Source organism: Ambystoma mexicanum, chromosome 6p (assembly GCF_040938575.1).
Source record: "Ambystoma mexicanum isolate Mex_15411 chromosome 6p, UKY_AmexF1_1, whole genome shotgun sequence".
NCBI lineage: Eukaryota > Metazoa > Chordata > Amphibia > Caudata > Ambystomatidae > Ambystoma > Ambystoma mexicanum.
The window spans coordinates 1036087488-1036106340 of record NC_090935.1 but is presented as its reverse complement, the minus strand read 5'-3'; the positions used below and the strand labels follow the sequence as shown (position 1 = coordinate 1036106340).

Genomic DNA, 18853 nt, shown 5'->3' with positions numbered 1-18853 from the left:
TCTTGAGATTAGCAAGAGAAAAAGGCCCTTTGCGATATGAGGACACCAAGATACACATTTACCCTGATTTTACTACTGCATTGCAACTGGAGCGCACATCCTTCCTGGGCACCAAGAAGCTGCTTTGTGCTGAATTAGTTCTCATATTGTGCGATCTGCCCTGCTCGTATTGCGCTCTTGTGCACCACCTTTTATCCTTGTGGGGAAGAGAAAGGGCCAACAGGTGTGTGTGATTCTGGTTAATTGCCTCAACCCTGCATGACCCTTGGGTTAGGTCAGGTTAGCAGTTTTAGCATTTGTTCATCGTCTGTCACAATGTAACAAAGTGTTCGGGTTGGAAAAGGAGGGCAGTAGAATTCCTGAGTATCCTACGTGGTAGGATGGAGAAAAGGTGTTATACAGGATTATAACCCTCATACTTGGGGGTTGGGTAAATTCAGGATTATAACCCTCATACTTGGGGGTTGGGTAAATTCGGAAGAGTGAGATTGGTAGGGGTTGTGGAATGAACGAAAATTACCAAGGTTTTTAGCGTGAGCTGAACAGGGGGGATTGTGGGAGATTGTGGGAATGGTAGTGTGTTGTCAATGCAGTATACTGGGGTTTTCGGGAAAGAATAATCAAAGGGACTTGAAGAAGTATGGGAGTATTCAGGTGGGAAACAGGGATTCTGGGGAATGTGGTTTCCAAGTGCAACAGGGTGTCTAATGGATTCACCAGATGCAGAGGGGATGGTGGATTTTTGAAAAGGAGGTTCATTGGGTGGAAGGGAGGTCGAGTTTATACAGCCCATAAAAGCCTCGAGGACCTCAACTTCCTCCGGTATAGTACCGTGTTTCACCCAGGGCATTCCCCTGAGCATAACCCAAGCTCCCCTACCCAGGTGATCCTCCCTCGCGCGTCCACCCCCAGGGTTGAGCTCTGAGAGCGCATGCCCTTCCCTGGCCACCAAAATAAGGGATTCACGAGGTCTGCTGGGGAGAATACCCCCTCAGGTTTCTTGCACACTGCAGATCCTGATCCACTGGCTGAGACCAGTGCAGGCTGTGTCGGCCTGGATTTGACCCCTTTGGTTCCTTAACCCCTAACTGGGGTGAGTGAGTGTGTTATATTGTGCCGTAGTATGTAGCAGCAAATAGGTTTGTTGCTCACATATCCTTGTTATGTCTGGGCGGATAGCAACAGAGGCTGACGGAAACAGAAGCAGTGATTCTCTACGCAAGGTTGTGGGTGTGGAAAAGACGTTAAGGTTGGGGTTAGGGAGGCAACTTGGGTAACTTGAGGTATTCTGGGAGCGTTCTTTGTAACTTTATTGGCTATTGTAGGAAAACAGTTGAAGAAGTCACCCATGAGTGTGCTATTTGGGTTGTGGAGGGAAATTCCTGAATGACCTTTGAGATCCTTCCTGAACATCACATGCATGTTAGCCAAGTGCTGTATTTTTGCAAAAATGGAAAGAAACAGCCTCCCAAAGATGGGATTGATTCAAGGAATTAACATGGATCAGTGACTGTGAAAACATGTGTCCAACGATGCAACCAATCTCATCCCACCCGAAGGATAATTGGAGTGAATTTCAGGCATTTCTTGCCACAGATTAGTAGATTTCTGTGATTAAACTGCTGAACAAACATTTTTTTTTGTATCATGGTGGCCGTGCTGTATGGTTTACGCTGCAATGTATGCATCTAATATCAACGTTGTAACAATTAGTTATTTTTTGTCTGTGCTGGTCAAAAACTTAAATAACTTTTTTTTTTAATAAAAAGACCATTGCTCTATTTTGGACTTGAAAGAATGGCCTAATTTCCATCCAGTACCTCACTTCTGAATCACTCATACCATCTTCGCTATGCAGGTATTGCCTGTCTTTGTTCATGTTGTGTTGATAATCCTAATAACAAATGCTCTTTTTTTTGTTAAATGTTTTTTTTTTTTTTAAACAGGTTTTATTGATTTTGTCAACATATAAAAACAGACCGGTTGATGACACGTCAGTGCAGCCTTCCCACCCACCCTTCGCAAAAACTTCTCCCACCTCACTCGCACACCTCCACTATGGGTCCCTACCACACACACACCTGGCTATTACTTCCCACAAATCGCCTTCAATACACCAATGTCCATTTAAGTCTCATCAGCTGTGACCCTCATCTCTGTGCCCCGCGTGCATTCACCTGGGTCCCTCTTCAAATATTGCCTGCGTCAGCTCGTTCCAGGCCATCACCTCTGTGCTCCACTTAACCTCCCTCCTATATCTCAGTGCTCTCTGCCAGACAATTATTGCAGCCAGTGACCAACGCTTCAAGTCCTCCCACCAGGCCTCAATCCTGGGGCCTTCCACGGCTTTCCAGGCCATAGCAATTCTGTGTTTCGCTTATATGCAAATCAGATCCTTCATCCTCGTGAGGTGCTTAGCGTGCCTCTTTCCCCTTGGGAACATACCCAGCAAGCAAAAACTCTGGGAGCCACGAGTGCATCTGAATCCCTCTCCTGGGCTGCCCTCTCTGCCACCTTCCCCCAGAACCTTGTAATCACTGGACAAGCCCAAAACATGTGCATCATGTCAGCCTTCTCGTGTGCACACATTGGGCATCCCCAAAATCCCCCCAAACTGACATCCTATGAGGGGTCAGATACGCTCTGTGCACCACACACAGTTGGGTATGTTTAAATCTAGAATTTCTGGAAACTCCATTCGTATATAACAGAACTCTATTCCATTCCTTCTCTGGAAAAGGTCCTTCTTAAGTCCTCCTCCCACTTCCTACGTGCCACCAGCTTCTTCTCCTGTAGACCGCCCAGGAATAGATAGTACAACCTAGAAACCATTTGTCCTCCCTCTGTCCCATTATACATGACACCCAGCAACAAATTCGCTTCAAGACACTGCCTGCTTCTCTAGTAAGGCGTCTAGCTGGGTCCTGTCCTTTCTCTCTAATCGAACAGCACAAGTCTTTCATGATGATTGTATGGCAGAAGGCTATGTTTTGGAATGTGGGGTGCCCCAGGGCTCCTGTGTGTCCCCAATGCTTTTTAATATCTTCACTCTTCCTCTCTTCAAGTGCTTGGATGTGGAAGGCATTGGGTATGCAAACTATGCGGATGACACTGTCTTTTTCCTCTCTCTGGTAACTAGGAGCTTGACTCAAAGACCATTAATGACACCTACAATCGAATTCATCAATGAATGACTCTTAATGGGCTAGTACTCAACAATAGAAAAAACTGAGGTTATGTTAGTAGGCACAGTCTCCAAGCTGCTCAAAATGGATCCTGCCTATGCCGCTTTTAAAATTGTGGACTACCATTTAACAATGCTTACGAAAGTCAAGACACTGGGTATGGTATTGGACTCGGAGCACACAATGAAAGCACATGTCAGCAGTCTTGTGGCTCGCGCCTCCTATTATGTTAAGTTACTAGTGCAGGTAAAACCATTCCTTTATACAGCTGATAGTGCCACACTAGCTTGTGCGATTATCGGCTCTCGCTTGGACTACTGTCCAAGTCTCCTTCAGGGTATTGGAAAGACGTAGCTGAATCGACTGCAGGTAGTCCAACATAATGCAGTCAGGGCAGTCACTGGTCTTTGCAGAACGGAACATGTGCCTGCAGTAAGGTGGTCACTCCACTGGCTGCCCGTACAGAAGCAGAACCTTTTTAGGACGCTGTGCATTACGCATGCATGTCTTTACAGGAAAAGCCTAGCATATTTGACCAAAAGGTTAAGGTGGCTGACAGTCAAGCCAGCGCTACGAACCTGCTGCCAAGATATTCCATGTGTACAAAATAGCTGCTTCTCAGTGATGGCACCTCGGCAATGGAATGCCCTTCCCCATGATCTACGACTATGTAGAGCAATATCAGTTTAAGAGTAGAATCAAGACCCTTCTGTTTGAATGAACTCAGTAAACATTCTCCCAGATTCCCTGGTTTGGCTTGTTCTCCGTTTTATGGTGTATGTCCTGCCTTTGCGCTTCCATACCTAGGGGCGTTGTTCCAGAGCTTTATAACTAAATTAATTTTTTTTAAAGATATACATCAGGTAAGTCCAAGGGTAAGTAAGTAGGAAGGTCCGCAGGAGACATCCACCGGCCTCCACTCTCACAGGCTGCTTTACTCCAACTGAAATTCATGGAAGTTAGAGGGGCACTCACACCACAACATTCCACAGGCATACATTGCAAGGGGCATTCTCTGAAGCAAGTATTCACGCAGGACAAAGGCAGGCAAGACAACACAGTACTTTGCACTACCAGCTTAGATTGGGCAATGGCACAGATCAGGAAAATAAGAGCAACTTTTCGGTCTGCCTAATTTGTGGCTGTAAAGCATGTATTGTAAACTAGTTGGAGATGTTGCCAGGCTCTCATACACGTGAATGACACTGGATTGTATGTACATTTTTTTTTAAACATTCGTGTTCTGAGAATACCCATTCTTCTACTGGACCAAACTATGTGTAGTCAGGGAACACAGCAATCACGATTCTTATGTTCACTTACCAATCTCATTCATCACAGCTCTTGCCTTGGCGACAAACGGGCCCACTTCACTGGGGTGCATTTTGGCTCTTTCTTTCAAATCTGCACCTGTAAATTTAGAACACAAAAAAGCATGAGTCATGTTTACTCAAACACACTTTCCAAAAGCATCTTGTTTTCTGAACATGTGCTGTAAAGCCAAGAGGTTGAAGCAGTGTTGGAGAGCCTGCTCTAGTTCATGCCTTGCTCTCTGTTCCCACTGTGAAGCATCCTTTTATGGCGGAGGCCTGCGACATGTTACAATAGCACAGGTCTCTCACACAGGTCCGCGCCGCGTGCATCCTGAATGGGCGCGTCACGTGGCAACAGCGCTACAAGAGCATATGCTCCGAGAACAATATTAATAGCACCGACCGTTTTAACTGAGCTTATTTTAGCCCTGATCCAATTCATGCTTTTGATCCAATAAATGCGTTGCACATGAAATGCTTTTAGTCAGGACTCCCAACACGCTATTCAAACGAATGCTCGTCTCAAAAGCATTTCAATGTAATCGGAATCCTTTCTGGATTTGCCACATGGATATGATTGATTGATTGCTTCTTGCACAGATAGGACACCAAGTAAAAGGAAACGCGGTAATGGCACATTAAATATACATCTGCATGATTCATGAGAGTGGCGGCGCACCGTGCCTCAAACATAGCACTTGAGAATTAAAGTAGGCTTATGCTGACGAGATGCGCGCCGCTGCTCCTGGTCACAACCACGTCACAACTGGAAATGAGGGGGATGACTAGCACCTCACTGTGAGGCGGAGGTGAGCCCAGTGGTGGAAATGGAAAATAATTGGTGGGGGATCCCACAAGGGCCGGGATGGGGATGTAGTTTGAGGGGGTGGGGGGTTAGGGCGCTGCCCGTGGAGGTAGGGTTTAGGGGGGCTGAGCCGGCAGTTGACCTCTGATAAAAGGAAATGTCCAAAATAACAGTTTCAAACAATGTTATTTCTTTCATGCTGCTTCTTTTCCAAACTAAATATCAATCCCACTTTAAACCACTTCTATTGCACTATGCGGATAATAGTTTTGACCAGAGTTGCTGAGTAAATATTATATAAAATGCACAATTTGCATCACTTTTTATAAAATAAATCTCCCCCTTGGGTACAATTCAAACAGGGTGATTTCTGTTCGTCATAAACAAAGTTTGCTTTTACTTGAACCACACCCGGCACAGCTCCTGCAGTTCCCCTCTGATAGCAGTTGGGTGGCTGCATCGTGTGGACATGGACCTGAATTATTTACTGATGCAATGTTTGTCGGATCTCTATCTTGGCTGAGGATAGGGTCCTGGCTGAGGACTGCAACTTCCTCTTGTGACCCCTTGCCCGGGGTCACCAGTGGACATTACAACTTGCTCTCCGGGGCTTTCTTTTTTTTAATCCCCTCCCAGCGCTGACTCTGGCCGGATCCCGAGATGTTCCAACTTGTTCCCTTTCCTGCCCCACCCTCTCACGCTAACAGGTGCATTAAGTTGGGGCTTCACCCCCGAAGCCCACTTCATCAGCCACTGACTCACCCCAAGCATACCCCCTGATTCCACTACCACACAAACACACACATGCAAACAGCAGTTAAATGTAGCCCTCTCGCCCCTATATACGGACCCAGACACACAAACAGCACTACACATGTAACCACTCACATGGCAGTCCTGCGACTGCTCTCTGGTCGCCGACGTGCCTGCCAGCCACTGGGCGCACTTGTGTAGTCTTTCTAAACACATTTTTTTTTATTTCAGCTTTCTAAAAATTATATTTTCACTTTGTACGTAAATATTGTATGCTTTTCAAATTCATTTAAAACTTGAAAAACATTGTATTTGTATGGTTTCATAACCTGATAACAAGTACATGTTGGTGTTTGCAGCCACATTTTCCTTTCACATTTGTGAACACTTTTTGGTGATCGGGTTTCCGTCATCCTCTCAGGGATGATGCCAATCGAATCTCAGCTTCCTTTACAAACATCATAAAGGTAGAGAACATTGAGTGATTTCAGGGGTGGTCCAAGAAGCATTTTTTTGTGATACAAAAATGCAGATGTGATTCAAGACATCGTTTTATACTAAAAGTGCAGACTGAGGTACCAGTCTGTGGGCTTCTCAGGAATAGGGATCTACAGAAAATCAGGAAAAGTGTTAGATGCCATAAAATGTCTCTAAAATGACGAATTGAGCAGAAATAGAGCTACATACTCCCAGTGGGATACTATAATAAGCACACAAGCATCACGACAATGAAAAATTGGCAATTGCAGCTATTAACCAGGAATGTCACTCTACTGTAGGAGCGTAAACCTGCAGTTCTGTTGTATGGATGTATGTATGCGATTTCATCCAAAATATTACTACAAGTCCCACTTAATTGAATTTATTCAAACACATTTCACTGCAAAAAATGTGGATGGGAAACCCACGCAACCCCTCAGCGCAATTGATACTAAAACCCAATCCCGCATCTATATTTGCTGTGACATTTGCTTTAAAAAATGCGATGAACTGGGATTTGCAGCAATGGTCTGCGATGTAATGGGTGTATACGGTTGTATGCACCTAGTGGAAAGTATTTAAGCATATTTCCCCAATGATGCAATGACAAAAACCGTTGAACATATATTCCTGAAGACCTATTTACTAATTACGTGTATCTAAGGAGCCAAGAACTTGATACATTTACCAATCAGAGATATACCAAATATAGCTCACATCCTTTGGCTGCGGCCAATGACCTAATATTCTGCTGATTGGTACCACTGCCTCTCGCCAGCACTCATGGGTGGATCCACAGATCTAAGAAGCCCTTTCTTTACCTCGATCATTCCAAGTGGCTTAAATTTGCGCATTGCCTCAGACTAGGACCCCTGAATCCTGCGTAGATCTGCACTGCTGCAAATTAGCTTTTCCCAAGACACCAGCTTTTTGAAATGGTTTGTCATGCTGTGGTGCCAGGGCATGGCAGTATTAAAACTTTACCAAATTGTCCCTGTAGCAGTGCAGACAGGGGTAAACATTTGGATATATTTTAATTGAGGCTCAGGGATGGATGGCGGTCGCTGGGGCTAATATTTCATTGTCATCTGCCACAGAACTACTATGGAATCAGAGGGTGGGGGATGTCCAAGTACACAGGACACACTTCTTGAGGTTTACCTGGAGTTCCTTTCTGAACTGAAATATTGAGATTGAGAGTCGGATGAATGGGAGGCCATTACATTTTCTGGGGGGTTACCTTGAGAAGGTTCGCCTGTGTGTGCAACATTTCTGCTTTTGTGGATCATGGCTAAGTACATTACTCGACTATGGGTGTGGCAGTTTATGACCGAGGTAAAAATCTGCGCATGTGGTAGAAGGCTTTTTGTTAACTACTGCTTTGCAGACGGCATCAGGATTTGAATAGAATGCAGGATTGTTGAGGAAAGCAATGAAGGGAAAGCATAGTTTGGAGCAGTGGTCCCATTTTGGTTTACCTTCTTTCATGCATTCTCTTGTGTGCAGTACTCTGAGGAAGGCCAGTGATGGCTCTAGGAGCCATGTCAAAAAAGCATTGAGACATCTAGGTTGAAGTGAATTGAAAGCGTGCCTTGCCTCCAGCAAATTGATTTTGAGGAGGCAAGAGCCATTTGGATGTTCTGGTTGGAATTTGAACTTGGACACACAATATTGCCAGATTCATGGAAATCATAAATATATGCTTACTTTTATTTACCGTTATTCTAAAAAAAAAAAAAAAAAAAACACCAAATGGAATTTCTTCATTTTTGAAAAAGGCACATTAAGCAATAAGCTCTGGCCACAGCCTGCATTTGGTGATATTCCACTCAGAGGCCTATGTGTTATGTGACAGGGCCACAATACAGCCCTGTCAAGTTCCCTGGAACTTCTCTTAACTGGCGTAGGGAGACTACTAGGGCATTACCAGAGCCCGACCTACCCCAGAGGTACTCGGGTGGTGCTAGGATGGAGACCAGTCTTGGGCTCTCAGAATAGGAGTCAAGAGTACACGTTGTCTACTTGGTACCTCTACCTGTCACATCACCTATCCCCCTTCATTCTCCCTGTCACAGCACCCATCCCCCTTCATTCTCCCTATCACAGCACCTATCCCCCTTCATTCTCCCTTTCTGCAGGGCTGCTCGCTCTATTATTTTTTATCTTTCAACACTATAAGGTAAGCACAATTACAAGGACTGCAAAACCCATAGACCCTCGCACCAAGGGCGAATGACCCAACCTGGCCCTGCTTCAGAATACAAAGTCTCCAATTATCGTCCCTGACCCAGAGATAAAGCTTAGAGCAGCCAACTCACCGTAAGTCCCTGCATGGGGATGGGGGACTCGGGAGGGCTGAACATCTGCGAATGAGTCAGAGGACGGAACCATTCAAAGATGGTGAACACAATTAGGCTGACCCAGAGAGTGAGGTCCTAGGCACTGGAAAAACGAATCTAAAGTCCCACTAGTCAGGTGGAGTGGGGGGGCAGGTCTACAAAACAGTTGTGGAGACTGGTATCGTGGGTTGTTTGGATGGTGTTGGAGGCATGGCGGTGGGACCAATAGACAAGAGATGAGTGCAGCTGTGATTAAGGAGACTTTAGAGTGCTTGGGAGAGAGTGAAGGAGGAGGAGGAGGTACCAACTAAAGTTTGCTTGGGGGGGTGTGTGTGTGTGTGTGTGAGAGAGAAGAGCGAGAGGAGAGAGAGGAGCGAGAGAAGAGAGAGAAGAGAGAGAGAGAAGAGAGAGAGAGAAGAGAGAGAGAGAGAAGAGAGAGAGAGAGAAGAGAGAGAGAGAAGAGAGGAGAGGACAGTTGCGGGAAGGAGTGAGGAGAGTGGTTGAGCAAGAGACTTAAGGGGTGTGATGCGGGCAAGACCAGAGGAAAGAGTGCTGAAGGTGGTATGTGCCTGAGCAGGAGAGATAGATATGAAGAGACCAGAGAGAAAACAAGAGACAAATCCACAGAGAAACAGGGGAGAGAGAGAGAGAGAGAGAGAGAGAGAGAGAGAGAGAGAGAGAGAGAGAGAGAGAGGGACATAGAGAGTGCACATGGGGGAGGAGGAGAGAGAAAGGGGACACAGAGTGTGGAGATAGGAAGAGAGCACGGGAGAGAGATGTAAGAGATCCAAAGAGACGAGAGGAAGAGAGAGCGAGAGAGAGCGAGAGAGAGCGAGAGAGAGAGCGAGAGAGAGAGAGAGAGCGAGAGCGAGAGAGAGTGCGAGAGAGCGAGAGAGAGCGAGAGAGAGCGAGAGAGAGAGAGCGAGCGAGCGAGAGAGCGAGCGAGCGAGCGCGAGAGAGCGAGCGAGAGAGCGAGCGAGAGAGCGAGCGAGAGAGCGAGAGAGCGAAAAGAGGGAAGGAAGCGAGAAACACAGGAGAGAGTCACAAGGAGTATAAGTGGGAGAGGTGTGATGGAGACGTCAGAAGGGGATCTCCTACTATAGAAAAACCAGGGAATGAACTTGCTGTGGGACCTACAGTAGGAACCTCAAGAATTCCCAGAGGGACACAGCCAGATAAGGTTATGACCTTTAGGGCTCTCCTAGAGTCTGGGTTTAGCGGAGACAGCAGCGAACCCCTCGCAGTAGCTCTTGATCAGCACTATTGGGCACAAGGTGTGAGGGAAGCCTGGGCAAGGGTGGAGGGCTGCCCCTCAGGTCAAGGGATAATAATAAGGCAAACCTAAGGAGAACACAATGAGAAAACACATTTGTGTAAAATGAGAAGTCTTGAAACAACTATCCTGTATCTGTCACCCACTAAACCTATCATTTTTAAATGAATGTCTACGAAACATTTTAACTACTGCCACAACATTAGGACCCCTAGTTCAATCTTCCTGATACTCCATCATGAACAATTTTACTTGCCCATATATTGCTTTTGAAAGAGTTACCAACATTAGCCACAATGGTCAAAATACAGTCTGATCAAAGAAATACAGATAATAATACCAAAATTATTATTCTTGGTCTCTAGAGGTAGGTAGTACCCCAGAGTCAGATAAAACAAGCCGATGTCTGCCTCTTATGGGGGATATCAGGAAGTGATATTTGTCAGACAGACCAATCCTACCTTAGGGCGTCACTACCTACAGACAGGACTGGCCCCAGTCATTGATGTTGAGCCCATTTATGCAGTTCTCCAACTAAATACAAATCTGAATTCGCATACATGCGTTAAGAGGACATATTCTTGAAATATTAGAGACAATGGAAACTGAAATGAGCCTAACCATTATTAGCGTCACAACTAAAAACAATCCATCTACTTCCTCCTGATGAACCATGACTATTTGTTGGTGAAACACGTGTAGAGGACTAGGACATTAAGGATTTTTAACCTAAATCTGCATAAAGATACTGCACTAGAAATATGTCTAAATAAATCAAAACATTTTCACAAAAACAAGTGATTCAATCAAACTCTTGAACAAAATACAGTTTGGTGCAATCATAGTTGCTCTCCTCTCAAAACCTTTCTCTAACAAACCAGTATTGGGAAGACAAGGTCAGTGACAACAAATACCTAATTACCAAAATCACGACGTTCGCCATAGGTTTGAATTATATCTGCAAAGCACCAGCAATTATTTCTTATTCTACTACTGCCCTTGTTTTTCACTTTCTTTGTTATATCTCTCTTTCTTGCTTAGCGCCAGGATACCCTTTGGGTCACAGTGTACACCATACTATACCATACCAAGGGTGTGCTGCCACATAATGGGTCCCACCTACATTTTGTCCACTTGGGGAAAGTGCAAAGCTCTCACTATATCCAGGGGGGGTTCCAAACAAAGGTTTCTTAGTATGGGTATAGGTGGCCATGACCAAGGATCTGGCCGTTTAGTCCAAGCCATGGTTTTTAGCAAGTCAAATTCAGACCAAAGTACCCTACTGTTCACTCCACCATGCCAAGAAATGCCCCATCCCACATTGGTGAGCCCTCCAGTGCCATGGTACTCCCCAGTGATCTTCAATCTATACATGCAGACACTTTGAGTCCTCCTAGCCACACACAACATCCACCAAAACGCAGATGACCGACAGCTATACATCAAGATTGCCTCCATTAAGGGTATCCATAGGCTCAAAACATGCCTCTCGGCGATCCGATCTTGGATGTCCAGTGCATACTTGAAGCTCAACCCCTCCAAGACCAAATTCATACTCATCGCCAACAACACTGAATGCCCAGACATACAGACCTGGCTATCAACCATGAACTCTGAGGACATCACAACTGAGCTCACCTCCTGTGCCAAAGTCCCTCAAGTTCCACATCGACAAACACCTCTCCTTCAAGACACACATAGCTAAGAAAACTCAGACAGCTTGGTATCAGCTATACCTCGTATGAAAAGTCAAGCCCTTCCTCCCTCCGTACGGCTTCAGATCCACCATTCAAGCACTGGTCCTATCCCACCTGGATGGGGGCAATTCACACTTCTCAGGGGCACAATGGAGGATGATAGGAGGCCTTCAAAGTGTTCTAAATGCAGCCACATGCTTCATTAAGTGTCTACGCAGATACAACAACATCACCCCAGCCCTCATCGACCTTCACTGGCTCACACTGCACACACAAATCACCTTCAAGTATTGTTGCATCATCTATATAGCAGTTGCCCTCAAGTCACCAAGATACCTCACTGAGAGACTCACCATCTCCAGTGGACAGCGCACCACCAGAAGCCAGGACACCTGCAGACATGAAAAACGCTGATGCAAAAAAGGAAAGGATGAGAAAACAAGCCTTCTCTGTCTACGCCTCAGGACTATGGAATCTCCTTCCCATCTGCATTAGATGTGCCCCACGCTCGTACAATTCAGAAAAGAACTCAAGACTCACCTCAGGGAGTCTCTCCTCCTCAACACTGAGTCCATCACCTCGCCCCTCATGCCACCCGACTAGACAGACGCCGCCTACCCCTCTCCTCCCCGTGACCTGGTACAGCTGTACTCCTCTTCTGTCCCCTGCTGTATCCTTCCCTCGATGTGTATCTGTTCTGCTTTTACCACTGAAAAGTGCTCCGTTATGCATCTGTAATGCTGCACACCTCTGTAAAGCACTCTGTTATGTATCTGTATTGGTGTATACCTCTGTAAAGCGCTCTGTTGCTTCTTAAAGTGCTCAATAAATACCATAATAATAATGATACCGTTTTCATTTCTACAAAGCCAAGTTCATGCATGTAGTGTGTGTTCTCAGCAACCAGTAGAATGGCACAGAGATATCTAATTAGTGTTTAGATTATCATTGTTTATTTGCATTTTCCTCTGCGATAGGCACTCTGTCCCTCTAGAACAGGGACTCCACACTGTTGGCAGCTACAAGAAAGTCCCCAAAGAGACGGATTCAACACTGTTACAGTAGCATGTTTTTCCAATGAGCAGGGAGTAAACTAATGCTACACTGCACTCGTCCCGCAAGCAGTGACTAACACTGTCCCTTATTCAACAAATAAGCACTGCCTGCAATTAGTTTGTAAAATACTTGCTCTCTGGCATACCCAAAGTCAAATGAGGGTAACAGCGGCATGTTTTAATATAGGATTGACTTATAATCAGGCTATTTTCGTGCATCCTTACTTGTGGACAGCTTTTAAGTCGAGAGATCGCCTTATTTTCATGCTAAAATGCCATCAATGAGCACATCTAAGCTAAGTGATGTGTTGCTTAGGGGATGGGGTTTGCAGGTGTAGTTGCACAAGCTAAGCTAGAATTCGTCCCCTCTCCCCAAGAAGGAACCACCCCCTTTCGGACTAGAGAGGAATAGGGAGGTCAGCCTGCTAAACTTAACACCCTCAAGAGGACAGGCAAGCGGGATCCCACTGGGGGTGACCCCTCCTGTGAGGACAAGAGATCCCTAGAGAGGGATGTAGGTTATCCGCCCCTTTTCCCAAAACCACAAAGACTGGTGTGGCTTCTGACCCTCTGGGTACAAAGTATCCGCTGAGAGTGAGACAATCATGGGAAGTCCCACCCCCTAACAAATGAAACGATAAAGAGCCAATCAATGTAGAAGCAGGAAGAAGGGGACAGCCACAGAGCTGTAGAGAGTGAGGACCCTCCTTCCAGATAGGTGTGTTCGAATACAGCAAGCGTCCGCGAGTTGCGATAGACCCGGCCGTGGACGGGCCAGTGGGAAGCCTACAGACCTGCCGAAGCAGGCACTTGAAGCGCATGGCCTAGGAGGAGTTGTACAATGTACAGGCCATCCAGCATCTGGCGGGCTGTACGAGCAGCACCAAAGTGCTGCAGCAGGCCTCAGAAAGATGTGTGCAAGCTCCACTCAGCATGGAGTCCGATAAGGAGACTGAAGACATCAAGACACTGAGGCCGAACTCCCCATGTCTCCTGAGGAGCATTGCCAAGTGACGAGAGGTATATGGTTGCTCCAGGGAACTGGGAGAGGGGAAGACGAAGCCCGGCTGGGCCCCAAGATGGGGTGAGAGAGAAGACCCGAAGGCAGGGTGAACAGAGCAGAACCCCAAGATGGGTTGAGGAAGAAAGGAACCCAAGTCAGGGTGAACAGAGCCAAACCCCAAGGCGGGGTGATGGAGAAAAGACTCCAAGGCAGAGAGAACTGAGTGAAGCCCCAAGGCGGAGTGGGAAAGTGGAGAGCCCAGGCTGAACTGAACAGAGTAAAACCCCAAGGTGGAATAAATGGAGTGAGAGAAAAGGTGGGACAGGAGGAAGCGGGAAAACCCCAAGGCGGGTTGAGAGAAAAATTACCCCCTAAGCGAGGAGAGAGAAGTCAGACCGAGGTGGGGTGACGGGGGCCAGGCTACTATGTGGGGGTGAGAGAAACTGAAAGCAAAGGAGGGATACAAACCACAGGGTAAAAATGCCAGGAACCTTATCACACAGACGAGAGAGACTACTAAAATTTGATTGAAATCAAGTGAGTGATTAAAGAGGCACTCAAGGATGCTTGGAAGAGAGGGAATAATCCTGTGGCACATTATCCAACTTTAAGACAATCATGGACCAAGAGGTTATGGAACCTGTTGGCCCATAGTCATGGGTAATAGTTGGGCAAGATTTTAATGCCAAATTAGGCAATGGATCACATCCACATACTTTTGATGACGCAATAGATCATTCTAGTAACATTCGGACAACAGATATGAGTGATTCTAGAAATAATACGGCAGGTTTTAGGATGCACTCTTGGCTAATAGTCTGGGGTCAAAGGTTAGTCAATAGCAGATTTAGTTCAGACATACCTGGAGGCATTACATTTAGAAACCACAAAGGAAGTTTAACAATACGCTACTTCTGTGTCTCCATTATCAGGAGGGCGACAATTGATGACTTTGTTTTATCTAGGTTTTACAGTGACAATTACGGATTCTCCTTAGGTCAGATGTATCGCTGGTAGTGGTCATAGGGGCAATAATAACAGCTGACTGAATGACTTAAAATTAGAATCGTTCCGTAGAGTAAATAGGTGGAACTCGGAATGAAAAGGCAGCACAATATCACTTTCTACACATGCATCTATCAATAATTGAGAAAATACTTCATCCTGAATAAAACAAGAGGAGATTGCTTATTTTTTAAAATCTTTAATGAAGCGGATATCATCGTCAGATTTATTTAAGATGTGTAAGACGCGCCCAAAGTTACAGAAGGGTTCCTGCTTTGATGAGAAGTATTCATTGGGAAAGAATAGGGTGGTAATGGCCTTGAAAAATATGATTAAAGATATAGTGTGAGAGCAGGTTTTTGAAAAAACGGTGATAACACGAAAAGCTGAGTAAGACGTGCTAGCTTGGGAAGAGTTTTCTACCGCGGCAAAGGACGCTAACTCAAAAGAAATCGGACAATTAGTGAAACACGGACCTCGTTAGTGTAATTAAAAAAGTCATGGTTGTAACGAATGTTAATGCATGTTTCTAACTTGTATGCTATTGATATTAGCCCCAGAGAACTTGTCTTGTCACATAGAAGTAATGAGAGTGGTTTCGCTAAGATTTACCAGTGACGAAATACTGAATGCAATACGGAAGCAGGCTTGACTAAGAGCCCAGGCCCTGGTGGAATTCTGGCTGATCCCTTTAGAATCCTTGAAGAACTTTGGACCCCTCTGTTAACCATGGGTTTTAATTCTATTCTTAGTACAGGTGCAATACCCAGTTCTTGGAGAATGCCTTCTATTTGTCCTATACATTAAAAGGATCAAAGGAAATTGCCCAACTCTTAACAGCCTATTTCCCTTTTAGATTCTACCTTTAAGATATTTGGGAGGGCTGTATTGAGTAGATTAAAGGACTGGGTAAAAAATGTGAATATTTTGGCAAAGACACAATTGGGCTTTCGAGACGTACTTGGCCCATACAACCTGCCTTAAATTTGTACTTAAATCACTGCCAATGCTATTTATCAGAAGAAGAAGAGAATATATGTTGCATTCATGATGGACCTATGAGCCGCATTATACAGGGTAAACAGCATCAAACTATGGCATAAACTGCAATCCATGAAATGTCCCGTGGACATTATTAGTTTTATCGTTTCTCCATGAAGGCAATACGGCTTGTGTGCGTGCCGGACCTAAAATGTGCACTGTACTAAATGGTTTCAGTCAAAAAAGGTGTCAGGCATTGTTGCGTTCTCGCTCCCATCTTGTTGTCACTTTCTACGAGTGACCTATATGATCATCCGGCCAATTGCCACAGGGATGTACCAAGCAGGGGCAAAATTCCTATCCCTGTGTTAACCTACGCAGATGACACTGTTTTAATAGGAGGAACCCCCATCGCCCTACAAAAGCGTATAACTGCATATTTTGGCTAAATGGGTAATCTAGGCCTGGGCATTAATGCCTCAAAATCAGTCATTACGGATTTTCAAGCAAGGAAAAGTGCATTAAGCTTCCAGTATTTGAAGGTGGCTGACAAAATAATAAAACCTTGCACATCATAAAAGTACCTAGGCTTCACCAGTAGGCTCACAGCACATAGCTAAATGGCATACAAGATTGACTCAATCCCTAGGGGGTATTACTAGATTTGCTAAATCATTTAAAGCACATCATATAGATTTCATTCTTAGGATATACACGGCAAAATCCATGGTCATAAGTCAGTATGGCACTGGTCTATGGGGATTTTCGAAGCTATCAAGTTTACAGGTTAACTCCTTTTTAGGGGCTTTACATGGCCTACCCACTTCAGCTCCTACTTATTTGGTACACAGAAAGCAGGAATGACACATCTTGAAGACAAACTGCAAATGAAGCCGGTTAAGTAACGGCTCAAAACAAGGGCCAATGAGAAGGCCGTATTAATTCACCCAATTAAAAAAAATGTTTACTGACACAGGAAGCTGGCTGGGTTTCAATTCCATGGGTGTCGCAAATAAAGAAATGTTTGGTCTCGATAAATGCTCTGGAAAGCTTTGACAATCCTACAATAACTGCTCCAACCCTTAACACATGACGAATCTGAAGACATTTTTGGAAAGTAAAGGAGTGCAGAGAGAGAGTTGGCAAAGGCAACCAACCATGGTTTTATAACGTCAACCTCTAATTAGATCCGAGTATCTGCTTTGGACCAACCACAAAAAAGATTGGATGCTCATTACCCGGGGCACGTACAACCTGCTGCCCTTAGGGGTGGTTACAGGTTTATTTCAATCAAGAAGGGACCAAAATACTGGTCATTTTAACAATGCTAATTGCTGGTTATGTAATGCCACCAAAGAGGATTTTTTTGTTTTTGCCCAGGATATTAGAGGATTAGAAAGTCAACACTATTCCCACCTTCTCAAACAATGATATATCAGACAAGGTAGACCAGCGCTATTTCTCATCTTACATGCAGACTCTTGTTTGGTAGCCTTGCTAACATATTTGTAACGTGCCTTGAGACGACAAGAGTTGTGGATTGAATGTTTACCATAGTTATTCTGTTTAAATAATCTAAGTACGATTTTTAAGAAACCGTTTTTTGTATTCGTGATTTTATTCTTAACATACATGAACTTTTATGGGTTATATTTTGACCTGAATAAAGTAATGAGTGACTGGATACTTGCTTAAACTGTGCTCCTGGGGCTAGTATCCACATTGAGAAAGACACCATGGTAGTGTCAGAAACCATTCACCCGTCACTCGTTAGGGCCATGGGCCTATGTATATTTTTGTTGGATCTGTATTTCTTGTGTACGTGGTAGGACAGATCTTGGGTTAGGCTAGGATTCTGGATGGAGAACTTTATGAATTTTAACAAAATCCTGACAAGCACCCATTTGTGAAGAGTTGGGGGTTAGCATAGGTTTTATCTTAAAATAAGGAGTCCGTTTATAATGCCACTTTGCCCGTCTCCCGAGTCCAACTTAATACACACTGTACAAAGCTCTTGCACCTCACAGAAAACTACATCCAGGCACTGCACCATCTTTCTTCTTAAGCATCCCTCCCTCAGAGGGCATGTGTACTAGTGATCTCCTACCATGGCAAGGCATGGACCATCACACAGAGAACGCTCTTCCTTGCAGGGTTGCACATATAGGGAGTTGCTAATAGCACCCCCGCTCTTAGCTGCCTGCCACCTCCTGCAGTCCGCCATTACAGGATGGATATCATTCCATCACCTGCACTTGCATAGTGAGGTGGGGGGGGGGGCACCAGTGCTACCCAGCTCCCATTTTGAAAAAACAAAACAGAAATCTATGTATCCCAGCCCATGAAGGATACACAGAGGTCTGTTAGGCCTTTTCACATCTAGATTGTTTGTACGCCAGGCAGCAAAGCAATGTCAAAAAATGCCAGAGTCTATTATCCAGCCCGACCCCCCTAACATGCAGCACTAGGCAGGGGTGTCCTCTCTCCCCTCTGCTCTTCGCCCTGGTAATGGAGCCTCTAGCCCAACGAATCCGCCTTAGCACCAGAATTAAAGGCCTACAAGTAGGCCCTTGCCAACATAAAATTGCGCTATATGCGGACAATGTGATGCTGACCATAACAGACACCTCCCAGTCGTTAAGGGCTGCCCTGGCAGAAATCCACAGATTTGAAAGGGTTTCAGGATTTTCCATCAACTTTGCGAAATCAACAGCCTTGGGCATAGGCCTAGAACGGGGACACAAGGAGTCCTTTAGATCCCATTGCTCGATCCCATTAAGCGAAAAGTCTATCCCCTAACTTGGGGTTCAGATCCCGTCTGCCCTGAAGACACCTACCGGATAAACTTTCCGACTCTGTTCAAGACCCTGGAAAAAGATCTGGATCGCTGGCTTTCACAGGAAATTTCGTTAATAGGTTGCATAGCGGCCTGTGAAATTAATCTCTTACCGCGATTCCTCTACG

General features: G+C 45.2%; 1 protein-coding gene across 3 annotated transcripts in view; it reads right to left on the bottom strand.

Annotated features, from left to right (window-relative positions):
• The window catches only part of AUH (AU RNA binding methylglutaconyl-CoA hydratase), a 1015770-nt gene that overhangs the window by 655355 nt on the left and 341562 nt on the right, over positions 1-18853 (bottom strand). For all 3 annotated transcript variants that reach the window (XM_069625642.1, XM_069625641.1, XM_069625640.1), the window contains exon 4: positions 4509-4595. In XM_069625642.1, coding sequence (XP_069481743.1) covers positions 4509-4595 — 87 coding nt within the window. The remainder of the gene's footprint in view (positions 1-4508; positions 4596-18853) is intronic.